This window comes from Prionailurus viverrinus, chromosome E1 (assembly GCF_022837055.1).
Source record: "Prionailurus viverrinus isolate Anna chromosome E1, UM_Priviv_1.0, whole genome shotgun sequence".
Lineage (NCBI taxonomy): Eukaryota > Metazoa > Chordata > Mammalia > Carnivora > Felidae > Prionailurus > Prionailurus viverrinus.
The window spans coordinates 25,394,697-25,414,614 of record NC_062574.1 but is presented as its reverse complement, the minus strand read 5'-3'; the positions used below and the strand labels follow the sequence as shown (position 1 = coordinate 25,414,614).

Genomic DNA, 19,918 nt, shown 5'->3' with positions numbered 1-19,918 from the left:
ATCTGATGACCTGTAACAGAGCTGTACTACATTCTAAACTATATTGGTTAACTAAACATCTTGGTAAAGGGCCACTGATGCTTTGAAACCAGAAAATAGCTGTGATAAAGGTTTTTCGGGTGTTTTTTTTGGTTTTTTTGGGGGGGGGTGTTGAGAAAGAAAGAGAGCATGAGCAAGGTAGAGGAAGAGGGGGGAGAGAGAATCTTAAGCAGGCTCCATGCCCAACATAGAGACTGACACGGGGCTCAATTTCATAACTATGAGATCATGACCTGTGGGGTGCCTGGGTGGCTCAGTCGGTTAAGCGTCTGACTTTGGCTCAGGTCATGATCTTGTGGTCTGTGAGTTCGAGCCCCACATCGGGCTCTGTGCTGACAGCTAGGAGCCTGGAGCCTGCTTTGGATTCTGTGTCTCCCCTCTCTCTCTCTCTCTGCCCCTCCCCGACTCGTGCTCTGTCTCACTCTGTCTCTCAAAAATAAATGTTAAAAAAATTTTTTTCTTTAAAAAAAGAAATGGCAGTAAATAAATTTAAGCAGAATAAAAAGGTTAATCACCATTACCATTCTCCAATAGGAGAGAGCATTTCCTGAGTATATTTGACCAGGGCATTCTGATTTGCACATGTTGAAGGTCTAGTGTTCTGCCAACAGACTTTGGGAATTGTTATCTTTGGGGACTTAAAAGAAGGCAAGGTTGCTTTAAACTAAAGGTGTCAGGAAATAGTTCACATAAGAACTAAAACAGATAGGGGTGCCTGGGTGGCGCAGTCGGTTAAGCGTCCGACTTCAGCCAGGTCACGATCTTGCGGTCCGTGAGTTCGAGCCCCGCGTAGGGCTCTGGGCTGATGGCTCAGAGCCTGGAGCCTGTTTCCGATTCTGTGTCTCCCTCTCTCTCTGCCCCTCGCCCGTTCATGCTCTGTCTCTCTCTGTCCCAAAAATAAATAAACGTTGAAAAAAAAATTTAAAAAAAAAAAAAAAAGAACTAAAACAGATACAGGGCCTAGAAAGATATGTAGGCTTAATACATTCTGGGAAGGCAGGGTGCTAGTGAAAAGGCCAACTGAGGCAGGAAAATAAAGCAACAGTGTACCTGCAAAGAAATGAGGATAATGAGTGGGGTTCAAAATAAATGTAGCATAAGCAGCATGAAAATGAGTTGTAGAAATAAAGAGTTGACAAGGATATTGGATATTCTTAAGAAGGTTTTTCTATGTTAAAAACCTTGGAAGCTGAGATGGTAGGAAATATGTAAGATACATGTCCCTGTTGGCCCAGAACATTTCTAGTATACCTGTTAACCAGACTTGACAAGATTAAATCAAGTATAGCATTTGTTCAAATAAAAAGACCTCAGTTTAGATGACATATTATATATGGTCATTTAGTGTATCAAAAATATAATTTTGTAAGTTCTTATCATTTAGATATACATAATAGAATATGTACTGATGAAATTAAATAATGTCCAGGATATGCTTCAAAATAATTAGAGGAAAGGTATAAATAAAAAAGACTATCCATGAACTGATAATTCTTGAAACTAGATGATAAGTACATGGTGGTTCATTATACCATGACTTTATTTAAATAACAGTATGTACTTACTGAAATTTTTTTAAAAATGTTTCAATGGCATTCATAGGAGATGAAATAGTATTTCTGCAGCATTATTAATTTAATAAAACACAATATTTTTACCGTATATATACTAAATGTCTATCAAATAAGCAAAATTATTAAAAATCAAAAATACATTTAACCATTTTAACGTAACTAAAAATTCACCTTCTTTCAACAAGAACTTCATAATTTCAAGGAAGAATGAACACTAATGGAGCGCCTGGGTGGATCAAGTCAGTTGAGTGTCCGGCTTTGGCTCAGGTCATGATCTCGTGGCTCATGAATTCAAGCCCCTCATGGGGCTGTGCTGACAGCTCAGAGCCTGGAACCTGATTCTGATTCTGCGTCTCCATCTCTCTCTGCCCCTCTCCCTTCAGAGTACTCTGGAAGGCCTATTCTTATTCCAGTGTATCAAAAATATTACAAAGCTTGTGTCCTTCAAATCTAATTATAAGTTCAATACATAAGTCTAATGATTTTATGCCAAGTGAAATACATCAGAGAAAAACAAATACCATATGATTTCACTCATATGTGGAACTTCAGAAACAAAATAAGTGATCAAAGAAGAGAGACAAAAAAACCCAGAGTCTATAATACAGAATACAAACCAGGGGAAAGAGGAAGATGAGTGAAATAGGTGAAGGGGATTAAGAGCACACATATCATGATGAGCACTGAGTAATGTGTAGAATTGTTGAATTACTATCACTTCTTGGCCTTTTGGGTAAGATCAAGTGTAGAATTGCTGAATTACTATATTGTACACCAACGCTTTTATAGTTGTTCCTTTATAATAAAGTTTAATTTTTCTTTTAAAATTCTATACTGGGTAATTAATTACTGAAAATCTGTATTTTTTACTTATTTACTAAAAAAACTATAAATAAATTAAAGTAAATATCTCTATTATTAAATTATTTATATTTATTAACTTCTCTTTAGTCACTGTGACAACTGAAGTTTTACCAACACTTACTACAAAGAAAGAAACTTAGATCTATTGGTAAATATAATATTACTTTCAACATACACAGTCCAGTAGAGCCTAATGTTTAAATAAGGTTTAAATTTCAAAACATACATTGTCATTTAAATAAACTATCTTAACAAATAATGATTTGGGATTTTTCCCCCCAATTTAACACTCAGCTGAGAGGGCAAAAGTAGGCTATCTTTATTTTTTAAAAAGAAAAAAGAAAGTAGTTCTATTCTCCTGAACTGATTTTAAAAGGTAAAATTAGCTAATAAAAAATAGAGATTCTAAGTGTAAAATTAATATGGAGTCACAACAGGGGTGCCTGGGTGGCTCAGTTGGTTGAGCAACCGACTTTGGCTCAGGTCATGATCTCACGGTTTGTGAGTTCGAGCACCGCGTCGGGCTCTGTGCTGACAGCTCAGAGCCTGGAGCCTGCTCAGATTCTGTGTCTCCCCCTATCTTTGCCCCTCTCTGCTCATGCTCTGTCGCTCGCTCTCTCTCTCTCTCTCTCTATCTCTCTCTCTATAAGTAAACATTAAAAAAATATATAAAAAAAGATATGGAGTCACAACAGAGATATCTGACTTTGCAGAAGTCAGGCCACACATATCTTTGATTAATGATGAAGGGCAGAAGACCACTGATAAAATGTAACATAAATGCTCAAAAAAACCTGGTATCTGAATCTGACTGAAGTGTTCACACTGTCCTGATTCACTGCTCTGTAGCCCACACCCATGGAAGTAATGGATAGATTCAGACATGGCTCCTTAGATATGTTCTATTTCTCTATTGTTTTAATTGTAATAATGAGTAATACAAATATAATGTAATAGATTAATGCATAAGACCTGTATAAGAAACAATAAGCTAAAACAGGCCATGTAATATCCAAAGTTTCCCAGATTACCTATATAATACATTTGTGAATGAAGATGTTATTAACAAATATACATGTTCCTCAAAAACTTTTTAATTTTTTTACATATAAATGTAACAATATAAAATCCTGCCTAATAATCTACATTTAATAATTATTAAAATATAAATACATTTCTGATCACCATAAAATCACTGATAGCTGGATTAATGTACTCATTCAAGAAATATTTAATGAGAGCCTACACTGTGCTAATCAATGTCCCAGGGGCCAAAGATATGAATGGTACACATTAGGCCTTGTGATAAAACAAAAAATATCCCAGTAACATGATCTCCATTATTATCTTTGTGGATCTCTGAGAGATGATTGCAAGCCAAAGACAAGTTGTCATAATTCTCCTTCCTAGTCTACAAAATTATAAACCATGCATTATGAGTTATTACATTATGTGTTATATATCATATATAATACATGCAATTCCATATAAATGTGCTAGTTATCTCAAGAACATGAGTTCTTATCAGAAAGGATAATGTCTACTACCCAGTGCTTAATACATCGCAGATATTTGATAAGCCTAATGAATAAGTATGTAAATAACCGTGATACTTCAAGAGCTACAGCAATATGATTTGGATTCCCTAGTTATAACAAACCTGGGATCTGTTCCAACAAAACTATTTCTGCAGCATATGCATAATTATACTCTTTGGAAAAAACATATATAGTTTTGATGGTGAGTTATAGAAGTTAAAATATAGAAGATAAGAATGAAAACTACTATTTTACTAGAAGTATAGTGAAAAAAATTCTAACTCCAGACTTCCTTTGGACTCAGTTCCTACTGGAATCTCCACCTTGCTGACCTGCCAGCCAGCCCCCACAACTGTGGACTTGCCAGCCCCCACAACTGCATGAACCAATGCCTTTCAAAAAAAACCAAAAATCAGTCAGGGGTGCCTGAGTGGCTCAGTCAGTTAAGCATCTGACTCTTGATTTTGGCTCAGGTCCTGATCTCACAGTTCATGAGTTTAAGCCCTGTATCAGGCTCTGAGCTGACAGCATGGAGCCTGCTTGGGATTCTCTCTCTCCCTCTCTCTCCCCCACACATGTGTGTGTGGATTCTCTCTCTCTCTCTCTCTCTCTCTCTCTCTCTCTCTCTCTCTCTCTCTCAAAATAAATACATAAGTCTTAAAAAAAAAAATCAGTCGACCAATCAGTGAGTGCATGTATGGCTCCAGATTCTATGCTTATTTTTGCACTTTCAAACAGTACTAGAAGTCATGGGAGATGGAATAAGAAGGAGGGAGACACAGAAAGAGACTGAAACATTTCTCTAAGTTTCAAATCCCTCAGTTGCAATAACCCAGATATCTCTTCAAGTATGTTATGTTAATAAAGTAATTTAACACAGGCTTTGAAAGTATAACATAGATAGCTACATGAACCTAAATTAATCACAATTACTCAAGGAGACTAAGGAGAAATTGAGGCAATACAGTACAAGGTGTCCTCGATAACAGATAGAAAATGTGCTGTGGGTTGTAAAGATACACCATAAAATTACAGTAGTAAGAGATCCACAGAAACACTGGAATATCATAATAATCAAATAACCACGAAACACTGATGTTATGATTACAGTAAGTTTGCTGATTCTATCAAATAGTATAAACTCAAATGTATAAGAAATCAATTTGATACATACTTGTGACAAAAAATTTTTTTGTGAAAGTACAGCTATCAAAGGCAGCAATTTTCTCCTGCAAGACTACAACGAGGATCCTAAAATTAGAGGGGGGAAAAAAATGTGAATGTGAAATTCTGTAAATTAAATTATAAATAAGATAAATCATTAGATTTAAATAAGTATCTACCAATGCAATTTTGGCAAGAAACCTCTGCCTGTTAAAATATAAAAACAGAACCACAAAATCCTTATAGTAATCAAGAAAAACATGATTAGAAGAAAAGTGACAGAACAAACTATAGCTTAAAAAATTATTTTTCTCTGAATAAAATTTTATTTTCATTCATTATTAATCAAATAAATCTATCTTCATTAGGAATGTATGAAATCAATAAACTGCTGGCTATTTACTAAAAGTGTTTTCCAGTGCTGCTCAAAGTCATGAAATTAAACATAAAATGGATTTATGTAACCTGTCACTTAAAATGACTGCTGAATTTCCCAACACAAGAGCAAAAGAAAGAAAGCAAACTCAGACAACTGTTATTCAGTATAAATGAGCCATTTCTGATTGATTCAATATATTAAAATTTAATCAGAATCTGTATGAACTATCTCCCAAAGCCCAAGATGTGCAAATAATTAGGAACATAATTCAGTTATAAAATTTTTTCATAATCAAAATTCCTAAAATACATCCAAAATGAAGTTATTTTATAAATTATGTTTTAGAATACTTCTCCTTGCATAACATTAATGTAAAGATATAAATTTCAAAGTCATTTTAATAATTAAAGATTACAATTGTTAAATATTTAACATGCTCAGTGTATTTTTCCAAATTTGGGGGAGGTAAGCCTGAGTAACAGATGTTAATGGTGAGCGGGGAAAAAAGAAAAGTGTTGTCTTCAACATGCATGCTTTAATAATCTTGTTCATTTGCTAATGCAAAACAAAATCCTTAACACAGTTGACAACACATAATAAATGAGTCAGTCATGGCACTTAACATAAGAAACCAACCAATCCTCAGACCCAGGTTAAAGGCTTAGGGAACCCATAATAAGAAGGTGACAAACTCAAATGAGAGAAAACGCAGAAAACCAGAGATGAAAAGTTTTGCTATAATTAAGCAGCCCCTCCCCATAATACAGTAACAAAGAATGATTCCAACAAGGACAGTTTAACTTATTATGAATATTGCTAAGTCCAAAACACTGTGCCATAGAGCTGATTTGCAAAACCAAATGCAAAATTAACCAGGGAAAGACCTGGTGAATAGATTTGACACTTTATAGAGCAAAATCTAAGCAGTATCCTGAAATCCGCATGATAGCTTTTCCTCTAACCTTCACCATTTGAACTCATGCAACTTCTAATGGGAAAATCAATTTTTAAAAATACTACATAATGTGCCCAAATCAACAGATGTTTTTTGTTGGAACATATCTTCAAATAGTTTTTCTTAAAAAAAAAATAAAGGTAGAATATGAACCTTTGCTATATCAACCAAATATCCAGAGAATTTCATAATCACTTTTCATTAATGATATCTCATATTCATAAATCACTCTTTTATCTCCTTTTACTCCTACTTACAAGTTTCACAATTACTAATTACGACGAGCACACTGATGACTACAAAAAAATTAACTGTATTAATTTTCAATGTAATTTATATCTGTTTCACATTAAATGTGCTCATTACTTCATGGCTAAAATTAAAAGTGATAAACACAAAAATATTTGTTGTAGGAAAAGCTGACCTAACTGCAGTACTTGGAACACAGTACTTGGAACAAGTGCAGACTTAAGAAAAACCCAAATCTGCCATTCATAGCATCTGTAACAGGTTGTGTTTTTTTTAATGTCTTATTTATTTGTGTGTGTGTGTGTGTGTGTGTGTGTGTGTGTGTGTGTGTGTGAGAGAGAGAGAGAGAGAGAGAGAGAGAGAAAGAGAGAGAGAGAGAGAGAGAGAGAGAGAGAAAACAAGCGGGGGAGGGGCAGAAAGGAAGACACAGAATCTGAAGCACGCTCCAGGCTCTAAACTGTCAGCACAGAGACCAACGCAGGGCTCGAACTCGTGAACCATCAGATCATGACCTGAGCCGAAGTCGGAAGCTTGACGAACTAAGCCACCCAGGCACCCTGTCTCTGTAACAGTTTTAAAATATTTTGCAAGAAATACTTTTTTAAAAATTTAAGTGCACTTTGTTCCTCTGTCTTCTAGTGTATTTGCGTATTTGTAGTACTACAAGTAAATTGTGCCCTACAAATCTTATTTGTACTTAATCTCCCTTTCCAAGTGTGTGCAAGTTGCTGTTTGGCTAAGTAGGTATGTAATCTGTTGTGTGAGACAGCACAAGGACACTTGAAAAAGGGCTTTCATTACATTTTCCCAGGTTAAATATATTATCCATTGGATCCAGCCATTCAATAATGTTGATTTTGAATAATTTGCTGTGTCACTGGATAATTACGTTATCCCAGCAACAATATTTCTGTTTCCTATAATTTTGAGTTTGAGATTATTTAAAGTATAAATATGCATAATAATTAGATCTTCACTATGAACTGCACACTGTCACTGAACAGCTTTTCTTTGTCCTAGTTCATGTTTTTATACTTGAATTCAAACACTTTTATCATTAGTATCAAAGCCCACATATCCTTTTAGTTTGCATTTGTCAGGTCTGTCTTTAGCTTCTTTTTATATTCAACCTTTCTGAGTCACTTTTTGAATCTCTTTAAAATCTAACCCGAGAGTCTTTTATTACAAAATTTATTTTATATTGACACAGCACAAAATATTGTGTTTTCCATGTTCCATGTGTTTGCTTTTTGATGAGATGTTCAGATTTACAGTCTGCATCCATGACCTTGATCAAGACATTTTGCAATGCAGGGCTGCAATTTTCTCAAACGTAAAATGAAGTGCTGAGTAATAGAAGATTCTTAAGGTCCCTTTCTCCCCTAATATTCAATGGCTATAAGTTAAATCTTCATTATCATTAGGTCAGGTTCAACCCAGATCTGAGTGTTTTCTTAGAGATTTTAACAAAATAGATTTGAAAGAAGGAAAATGTATCTAGTCCATGCTTTAGTTCTACTGTTAAATATAAATAAATAACAATATTTAAAAGCCACTTTTATTGTTCAGATATATGCTTTGTTTTGATGAATGCTAACAGGAAAGTTATATTTCACATTATAAACCAGTAAACCCACAGAAGTTCATACATTCTATATATTAAAAAGCTATGTTATACATGTAAAAAAGTTTCCCAAAGCAATGCTTAATCTTTGTATGCTTGTATTCCCAAAGCAATGCTTAATCTTCAGTCTTAAAATACTGATTATGACTCGCTAAACTTAATTCACTAATGGATCAAGACTGGAAGTTTGAAAACATTCATTCAGAAATCTTAACAGTTACTCCACTTGGCAAAATTCAGGGAAGGTATTTTGTAACTTTAAAAAAAATGAATAAATCAAAGATAGTCAATGATACCAGTAGAGCTCTACATGCCCAGGAGGTGCATTACTTTGTATAAGAAACACATGAAAGGGGCACCAAAGTGGCTCAGTCAGCTGGTTAAGCATCCCACTTCGGCTCAGGTCATGATCTCGAGGTTCATGGGTTTGAGCCCCACATGGGGCTCTGTGCTGACAGCTCTAAGCCTGGAGCCTGTTTCAGATTCTGTGTGTGTGTCTCTCTCTCCCTTCCCCTGCTCAGTCTGTCTGTCTGTCTCTCTCTCTCTCTCAAAAATAAATAAACATTAAAAAATATTTTTTAAAAAGAAGAAATACATGAAAAAATGCTTACCGCTTGTTGCAGTGGAGATCATAGATAGGTGTTTTAAACTGAATAGACTTGACCATCTCACCAGTACGAAGTGAATATAGATCTACACAACAGTAAGGTGGACTTGTGCTAAAAAGAAAGAAAGAAAGAAAGAAAGAAAGAAAGAAAGAAAAACAAAAAGAAAAAAAGACAAAAGCCATATTTTTAAAAATGTGGGGGGGGGCAGTAAGCTCTATATTTTCTTATTAACATAATCTTAAAACCCCTAATTAACATAATACAAGGAAATTTACTTGAACTATTAAAATAGTTCATAATATCATAATATATCCCAATCAATTCATTAATTCAAAATTAGGGGGAAAAAAGAAAATGAAACTCATTCACCAAATTATTACTATACAAAAGAAAACTATAAGATTATCTCAATAAATACATAAAAGTATTTGATAAAATTAAAAACTTGTTCATAAGAAATATTTCATTAATCTGATAATGTATAGCAACCTTAAAACTAAGAAAAACTATCAATTATATATAATGGTAAAACACTGAAAACCTTCACCCTAAAATCAGGAACTAGACAAGAATACTCATTATTACCACATCTACTCAAGACAGTATGCAAAAGTCCTGTGCATAAGGCAAGAAAAGAAATTACTATAAGGAAGAAAAAAAGCTGTCATTATTTGCCAAGAATTTGCCTGTGTTTGTATAAAACCCAGTGAGACAAATCTGTATGTCAAAATATACATAAAGACAACCCCACAATAAAGAAGAACCATTAATATATGGATTAATACATGAATTAATTGGTAATATGGATTGCTAATTAATTGACATATCAATTTACCCTGGTCACTAGGTACAATACCACCCATATTTTTATAAATTAAGGACAAACCATTATAAAGTGAAATTTTAAATCCGTATATATTGGATATATGAATATATTGAATACCTTGGAATAAATCTAAGTAAAAATTTTGACATATTTACACAAAAAGAAACAAAACAAAACAAATCAAAATAAACTGAAGTATATACCACAGGCTGACAGACTTTCTAAACTGAAACAGTTCAACTCTAATAAAAAAATCTACCAGAATGAGACCTCACTCCAAAATGTATATAAATGTACATTCCACATGATCAGATTATTTTGGAAAGGTATAGTTATTAAGAGACTGGGTTCTTGACTCTAGAACAGATAAAGAGATTCATGTTTCCACCTTAACAAGGTAGGAAAAGAAGAACAAGTTAAATCCGATAAAAGTTCAATGAGGGAATTAATAATAAAATACAATATGAAATCAATGAATTGAAACGGGAGTAAGCAAAAGAAAAGAAAACATGAAACCTAGTTTTCTGAAACCAATCTACAAAGAAACAAATAATTTGACTATTCCAGTATCTACAAAAGAAACTGAACTCATAATTTAAAACTTCTCACAGTGAAATCCTTGTAAAAATGGCTCATTTGTAAATCCTATTAATCATTTAAACAAAAATATTTAGATATCCTACATAAACACTTTCAGAAGGTAGAAGAGGAGTAACTTCTCAACTTATTTTATGAAGCAAGTAACACCTGATTGCAAAACTAAACAAATACTTTGGAAGAAACTACAGATAACATTTCTGTATCTATGTATCTCATGACTATACATAAAAATTCTCCAACAAAATATTAACAAATCAAATCCAGCAATACAAAATGAGACGAGGTTTATCCCAGGAATGAAAGGTTGTTGCATATAAGACAACTTCAAATTGCTGAAGGACATCTACACAGACTTAAAAACAAATCAAAACAAAACAAAAAATCTTTCACCAAAAGATCAAGAACAAGGCAAACCTGTCTGCTCTGACCACTCTCATTTAACAAGTTAATTTCTAAATATTTATGAAAATTTGCAAAACATGATTAGTGACTTTATATGTATGAAACATTATTAATCTATAATAATTAAGATAATAGGAGATGTCACCTCACATCTGTTAGAATGGCTATTATCAAAAAGATAAGAAATATGAGTTAGCAAGGGTGCAAAGAAAAGGGAACTCTTGTGCATTGATGGTGGGACATGTAAATTGCAGCACTCACTATGGAAAATAGTATGGAGGTCCCTCAAAAAATTAAAACCAAGAAACAGACTCTTAACTATAGAAAACAAGCTGATGGTTACCAGAGGGTAAGTGAATGGGGGTATGTGAAATAGGTAAAGGGGATTAAGGGTTGCACTTGTGATGAGCACCAGGTGTTGTATGGAAGTGCTGAATCACTAAATTCTATATCTGAAACTAATATTATGCTGTATGTTAACTGGAATTTAAGTTAAAAACAATTTTTTTTAAGTAAAAACATCATATGATCCAGCAATTCCACCTCTGGGTATTTATCAAAAAAAAAAAAAAAAAGGCTCACTCAAGGGGCACATGGTGGCTTAATGGGTTAAGCGTCCAACTCTGACTTTGGCTCATGTCATGACCTCGCTGTTCGTGGGTGGGTTCAATCCCCGCACAGAGTTCTGCACTGGAGCATGGAGCCTGCTTGGGATTCCATCTCCCTCTTTCTACCCCTCCCCCACCTGCTATTGCCCTCAAAATAAATAAACATAAAACTTAAAATAATAATAATAACAATAATAAAAGATACGTCATGCACTGGTATATTCATTGCAGCACTATTTACAACAGCCAAGACATGTAAGCAACCTGGGTCCATCAATGGATAAAAGGATAGAGAAAATGTGGTAGATACAGATATACATACACAATGGAGCATTATTCAGGCATTTTTAAAAGAAGGAAATCTTGCCATTTGTGACATGGATACACTTTGAGGGCATTATGCTGAGTGAAATAAGTCAATGACAAATATTGTACGATCTCACATATATGCGGAATTAAAAAAAAAAAAAAGATGAACTCATCAATTCAGAGAACAGACTATACCTGCCAGAGGTAGGAGGTAGGCAAAACGGGAGAAGATGGACAAAAGGAAAAAACACCCAGTTAGAAGATTAATAAGTCCTGCGGATACAATGTAGAGCATGGTGACTATAGTTAACAATACTGTATTATATATTTAAAAGTTGCTAAGAGAGTAGGTCTTAAAAGTTCTCATCAAAAGTAAAATATGGTAACTGTGTGGTGACAAATATTAACTAGACTTACTGTGGTGATCATTTTGCAGTATACACAAATATCAAATCATTACATCGTATACCTGAAACTAATATAATGTCATATGGCAAGTGTATCTCAATTTAAGAAAAAAAAAGTTATTATGGTACTGGTCTGAGCCCAGACATATAGGTCAAGGGAGCAGAATAGAGCGTCCATAAATAAACTCACATGTATGACCTAATGATTTTCATCAAAGGTGCCATATAATTAAGTGATGAAAGAATAATTTTTAAACAAATGTTGCTTTTAAAAATTAATTATTTGCACGGAAGGAATTAAATTTTTCCCTAACTTATGTTATATATTTTATATATATGTTATTTTATAAAACATAAGTTATTTTACATGTTATTTTATAAAAAATAACTCAAAATAGATCACAGCCTAAGAATATAAGAACCAAATAGTTTCTAGAACAAAATATAGATAAAATATATTTTTTTAAGATTGATTGATTCATTGATTGATTGATTTATATGCAGGGGGACAGGTAGAGAGAGAGGGACAGAGAAAATCCCAAGCAGGCTCTGTGCTAGGATTCAGCACAGAGCCTGATGTGGAGCTCAAACTCAAGATCGTGAGATCATTACCTAAGCCAAAATCAAGACTCGGACACTTCACCACCTGAGCCATCTAGGCGCCCCTAGATAAATCTGTTTCTTAAATAAGAAAAAGAAAGTATGAACACAGACATAATTGACAACACAAAATTATCAAAACAAATTTTATTTTTTGGAGAATGCAAGCAGGTGCAGCCAATCTGGAAACCAGTATGGAGGTTCCTCAAAAAGCTAAAAATAGAACTACCCTACGACCCAGCAATTGCACTACTAGGCATTGATCCACGGGATACAGGTGTGCTGTTTCGAAGGGACACATGCACCCCCATGTTTATAGCAGCACTATCAACAATAGCCAAGTATGGAAAGAGCCCAAATGTCCATCAATGGATGAACAGATAAAGAAGATGTGGTATATATATACAATGGAGTATTACTTGGCAATCAAAAAGAATGAAATCTTGCCACTTGCAACTATGTGGATGGAACTGGAGGGTATTATGCTAAGTGAAATTAGTCAGAGGAAGACAAGTATCATATGACTTCACTCATATGAGGACTTTAAGAGACAAAACAGATGAACATAAGGGAAGGGAAACAAAAATAATATAAAAACAGAGAGGGGGACAAAACACAAGAGACTCTTAAATATGGAGAACAAACTGAGGGTTATTGGAGGGGTTGTGGGAGGGGGGATGGGCTAAATGGGTAACGGGCACTAAGGAATCTACTCCTGAAATCATTGTTGCACTATATGCTAATTTGGATGTAAATTTTAAAAAATAAAAAATAAAATTTTTAAAAAATTTTTAATTGATATTTATTTTTTTTTATGAAATTTATTGACAAATTGGTTTCCATACAACACCCAGTGCTCATCCCAAAAGGTGCCCTCCTCAATACCCATCACCCACCCTCTCCTCCCTCCCACCCCCCATCAACCCTCAGTTTGTTCTCAGTTTTTAAGTCTCTTATGCTTTGGCTCTCTCCCATTCTAACCTCTTTTTTTTTTTTTCCTTCCCCTCCCCCATGGGTTCCTGTGAAGTTTCTCAGGATCCACATAAGAGTGAAACCATATGGTATCTGTCTTTCTCTGTATGGCTTATTTCACTTAGCATCACACTCTCCAGTTCCATCCACGTTGCTACGAAAGGCCATATTTCATTTTTTCTCATTGCCACGTAATATTCCATTGTGTATATAAACCACAATTTCTTTATCCATTCATCAGTTGATGGACAATTTAATTGATATTTAAAAATGAACAAGCAAGCCCCATATCGTGAGAAAATATTTTCAAAAGATATATCTGACTAAGGGTTTGTACCCAGAACATAAAAAGAACTCTTATCATTCAACAATAATGATACATACAACACATTTTTTTTTAATTTTTTTTTTCAACGTTTATTTATTTTTGGGACAGAGAGAGAGACAGAGCATGAACGGGGGAGGGGCAGAGAGAGAGGGAGACACAGAATCAGAAACAGGCTCCAGGCTCTGAGCCATCAGCCCAGAGCCTGACGCGGGGCTCGAACTCCCGGACCGTGAGATCGTGACCTGGCTGAAGTCGGACACTTAACCGACTGCGCCACCCAGGCGCCCCCATACAACACATTTTTTAATGGCCATAATATTTGACACTTTACCAAGGAAATATAGAGAGGGCAACTAAACACTTGAAAAGATGCTGAACATCATGGAAATACAAATTAAAACCACTAAACCACTAAGGGATACCACTATACTCATTAGAATGGCTAGAATTTAAGACTGGTAATATAAGAATGCAAAGTAATTAAAACTGTCATACACTGCTGTTAGGAATGCAAAATGATATACTCACTTTGAAAAATAGCTGCTTCTTATACAGTGAACATACCCTTACTGTGTCACATCTAGGTAATTTGTTACTCATAATAACAAAACACTTAAATGTAAGTCAATAAGTGAATGGATAAATATACTATGATATATTGAGGTAATGCAATATTACTCAGCAATTTTGAAAAATGAATTATCCATACAAAATGAATCTTAAAACCATTAGGAAGTGAGAAAGAAAAGGTCAGATACAAAAGTCTACACACTGCATGAGTCCCTTTTCAATGAAAAGCTTCAAAGGTAAAACTATAATTATTGAAGTAGATCAGTTGTTGCCAGGGGACAAAGAAAGAGGGAAGTAAAGTGCCATGAGAAAATTCTGGGGATAATGGAAATGTTGCTGTGTCTTGATACACTTGATACACAACTGTATACAAGTGGCAAAACTGGGGTGGGAGGAAACTAGTAAAACCTGAACTTCAATCTCTAAATTGACACAAGGCAAAATTCTTTTCTTAATGTTCCCAACTAATTAATCCAGTCCTCTGCTGAGAAGCAATGAGTTAATAATGAATGAAATCTAACATTTTGCCAGACCGATTGGGAAGAAAAAAACAGCTTGTCACCTTCAATTAGCAGCTCAGTATAGCCACAGTACACTAGAAACTTGAATTCTGATCATTTCACTGGCATCCATACTATGTCACAACTGAGATTCTTCCTGCAGAAAATCTTCAACAGAAACAGACAAAACAAATACTATGAAGGCTCAGTTTAGAGTTGACCAAACAAGACTTGGTAGAATTGAAAAATCTACTTATATGGGGCGGGGGGGGGGGGGGGGGGGGACCTTTTATTCAATGCCTAATAGAAAAAAGATAATTCTTTTAAAACAAGAGTTTTCAGAAAGTCACACATTCATAAAGGAGTCAGTCATGCTATCTGCCAATAACACAGTTGTGTACACGCCTGACATATCCTTTTGTTCTCTATTTTTTCTCTTTTTAAAAGCCTTGACTATTTCCCTGGGACACAGCAAGACAATCTTAATTTTTCTCATGGGTAGGCTGATGAGAAAGCTTTCCATAACAGCAGCAGTGTGCATGCCCCATAACAGAAAGGATATGTGTTAAACTCAAATGAAGATATGAAACAAGTTTTGACTCTGCACTCTAGTATACACCAAACAGTGCCACAAGAAAGTTGTTTACAGAATGAGTTTTCATTAGATTTCTAGAATTTGAATGGGGTAACATTTTCATATGTTTGTGTCTGACATTTAAAGATAAAGCTGTGACTTAACTTTACAATAAACCTAATTAATTCTTTAAGGAAAAAAGTTCCACATAGATATGTTGAGAGCCAAATGTAGAACGTAACTGAATATATTGCAAGCAAACACCACAGGTTAGAAGAAAAAGCAGGAATGATGCAGTTTTTATTATTAAATGGTTGGTTCAAGAACTCTAACTTGTGAACCCAGCACCTCTGTCTTACCAATACACAGACAGCAACATGCATAGTATAAAGTTATGTTACACTTTTTATGATAAATATAAAATAGACATGAATACAGGGGTGCTTGAGTGGCTCAGTAGGTTAAGCATCCGACTTCAGCTCAAGTCATGGTCTCACAGCTTATGAGTTCAAGCCCCACATCAGGTTCTGTGCTGACAGCTCAGAGCCCGGAGCCTGCTTTAGATTCTGTGTGCCTCTCTTGCTCTGCTCCTCTCTCACTCATGCTCTGTCTCTCTCTCTCTCTCAAGAGTAAATAAAACATTTTTAAAAACTTAAAAAACAGACACGAATACAAATTGTCCTTAACTGACCTTTTCTTTACCTAAGTAGCCTGTTTTATAGTAAGCAACCAAGAACATAAGTTGAAAATTTTTGTATCAGAATAATGTGTCACCTACTGTACCAGTGACCTATACCCATAAGGGAAATTATTAAGCTTCTATTAGAGAGTTTTGGAAAAGTCCTTCCGTAGCCAATGGTATGATATTTACATATTTCATCTATTTCAGTGAAGAGCATTGACTAGAACTACTTAAAGAGCAAATTTTTTTAAAAGCCTCCATTATTGAAAATGCAATGGTTAGGGGCGCCTGGGTGGCGCAGTTGGTTAAGCGTCCGACTTCAGCCAGGTCACGATCTCGCGGTCCGGGAGTTCGAGCCCCGCGTCAGGCTCTGGGCTGATGGCTCAGAGCTTGGAGCCTGTTTCCGATTCTGTGTCTCCCTCTCTCTCTGCCCCTCCCCCGTTCATGCTCTGTCTCTCTCTGTCCCAAAAATAAATAAACGTTGAAAAAAAAAAAAAATTAAAAAAAAAAAAAAGAAAATGCAATGGTTAAATTAAGCAATAAGGAACTATAAAACCGAGTAGTTACATTAGATTTCTCAAAAGGAAAAATATTGAAAATATTATAGGGGCGCCTGGGTGGCGCAGTCGGTTAAGCGTCCGACTTCAGCCAGGTCACGATCTCGCAGTCCGTGAGTTCGAGCCCCGCGTCGGGCTCTGGGCTGATGGCTCAGAGCCTGGAGCCTGTTTCTGATTCTGTGTCTCCCTCTCTCTCTGCCCCTCGCCCGTTCATGCTCTGTCTCTCTCTGTCCCAAAAATAAATAAACGTTTGAAAAAAAAATTTAAAAAAAAAAAAAGAAAATATTATAAATACCACCTATAAATACCATCTATAAATATTATAGATAAACACCAAGAAAACACTAAACATTTCCATATAAATATCTTGCCTACTTAAGTATTTCTTACTTTCTATGTAATACTTTTCACCACATTAAAAATATTTTAATATATTTAATGTAAGTTTTTTTTTTAGAGCAATTTTTGCTTCATAGCAAAATTGAAAACGTACAGAGATTTTCCATATACCCCTTCCACCATTCATGCATAGACTACCTTTAACAACATCCCCCATCAGAATGGAATGTTTGCTACAATCGATGAATCTACAATGACATATAATCACCCAAAGTCCACAGCTTACATTAGGGTTCACTCTTGGTGTTGTACATTTTATGGGTTTGGACAAATTTATAATGGCATATATCCAACATTATAGTATCATAAAAGATAGATTCACTACCCTAAAATTCCTATATGCTCTACCTATTCGTCCCTCCTTCACCCCCAACCCCTGACAAACACTAATCTTTTCACTGTCTCCATAGTTTTGCCTTTTCCAGAGAGTAGAGTTGAAATCATATAGGATGTAGCCTTTTCAGACTGGCTTCTTTCACTTAGTAATATGCATTTAACTTTCCCCCATTTAATTTTATGGCTTAACAGTTAATTTTAGTCCTGATTAACATTCCATTACCTGGATGTCAACAGTTTATTTCTCCATTCATCTACTGAAGGATATCGTGATTGTTTCATGTTCTAGCAACTATAAATAAAGCAAAGATAAACACCTATGTGCACTTTTTTGTGAAAATTTGAATTTTCAACTCCTTTGGGTAAACACCAAGCAAGGCAATTCAAGGATTGTAATGGTATGAGTTTAGCTTTGTATGAAGCTGCCAAACTGTTTAACGAAGTGGTTTTACCATTTTGCATTCCTCCCAGAAATAAATGAGAGTTCCTGTTGCTCCACAACCTTACCAGCATTTGATGCTGTCAGCTTTCTGGATTTGGGCCATTGTAACAGGTATATAGTGACATCTCATTGTTGTTTTAAATTGGCTTCCCCTGATGACATAAGATACGGAGCATATTTCCACATGCCCATTTGACATCTATATATTGGTTTGAGGTCTTTTGCCCAATTTTTAATCAGGTCGTTCATTTTCTTATTGTTGGGTTTTAAGAGATCTCTGTCCTTTATCAGATGTGTATTTTCCAAGTGTTTTGTCACTGTTTTGTATTCTTATTCTATTGATGGTGTTTTTGAAAAGCAGAAGTATTTAATTTTAATGATGTCCAAATTTGTTCAGAAAATTGAATCTGTGAAGTATAGGATAACCTCAGAAACATTTCCAGAATAAAGAGGAAATGAATAAAAGGGATGAAATGGAAAACAACAGATAAAAATCACTGAACATAGAAATTCAATTTATGGAAATACATATCATTGAAGAAACTGCCTCAAGATTGTAGCATCAATCCCTACCTGATAATTTCCAGCCTGCCAGCCCACCCTATTTCTTAACTGCCATCCCCTACAATCACATAATTCCTTTAAATGAAAATCATGTTGAATCACTATACTGTATACCTGAAACTAACATAAAACTGTTGTTAATTATAACAAAATTAAAATAAAATGATTTTTTTTACAAAAAGCAAAATCATGTGTGTGGGTATGGGTGTGTAAACTGAATGATATACTGGGTAATTCAGTATATAATACACATGCCCAGAGCTGGATGTATGCTCAGAAAAGAACCACAAGGACACTAGACTTGCATCTCTGGCTGGGCCTTTGACTCTGCACAGGCTGGACGTGAGGGTTAAGGCAGAATAATAGATGGCATAACTACACACTCAAGGACTGTTCCAGCTCAGTACCAATTTGCAAAAGTTAGAGTATTTATTTTTTCATTTTGGGGTCTGCCATTTAAGCAAACCTCTGTCAGGTCACTGACTCACTGCCAAGATAATAGAGATTTCAGTAATCACATAAGACGATAAACATACAAAAAGTTTGGAAAAGCCATTAAACAATGGGTAGATGCAGGCAAAACCAGCATACTTTGGGGAGGAGGACAACCTGATGTTCAGAGTTGCCGAATTGCAATATTCAAATGTCCACTGATCAACAAAAAATGCAAGGCATAAAAAAAAAAAAAAAAAAAACCAGGAAAGTATGGCCTATTCATAGAAAATAAATTGAGAGGGGGGGGCGCTTGGGTGGCTCAGTCAGTTAAGCGTCTGACTTTGGCTCAGGTCATGATCTCGCAGTCCGTGAGTTCAAGCCCCGCTTCAGCTCTGTGCTAATAGGTCAGAACCTGGAGCCTGCTTCTGATTCTGTGTCTCCCTCTCTCTCTACCCCTCCCCTGCTTACACTCTGTCTCTCTCTCTCCCTCTCTCAAAAATAAATAAACATTAAAAAAGAAAAAGAAAGAAAGGCACCTGGGTGGCTCAATTGGTTAAGTGTCCAATTTTGGCTCAGGTCATGATCTCACGGTTAGTGAGTTCGAGCCCCATGTCAGGCTCTGTGCTGACAGCTCAGAGTCTGGAGCCTGCTTCAGTTTCTGTGTCTCCCTCTCTCTATGCCCCTCCCCAGCTCATGCTCTAAAATAAATAAATGTCTCTCAAAAATAAACATTAAAAAAAATTTTTTAAGGAAATTAATTGAAAGAAACTATCAGAGGAAACCAAAACATTGTATTTCTCACCATACAAAGAA

At 35.2% G+C, this 19,918-nt stretch overlaps 1 protein-coding gene across 1 annotated transcript in view; it reads right to left on the bottom strand.

Annotated features, from left to right (window-relative positions):
• BCAS3 (BCAS3 microtubule associated cell migration factor) overlaps positions 1-19,918 on the bottom strand; it is a 628,358-nt gene that overhangs the window by 469,535 nt on the left and 138,905 nt on the right. Inside the window, exons 10-11 of the mRNA XM_047833397.1 lie at positions 8,998-9,105; positions 5,190-5,266 (exon numbers count right to left, since the gene is read on the bottom strand). Coding sequence (XP_047689353.1) covers positions 5,190-5,266; positions 8,998-9,105 — 185 coding nt within the window. The remainder of the gene's footprint in view (positions 1-5,189; positions 5,267-8,997; positions 9,106-19,918) is intronic.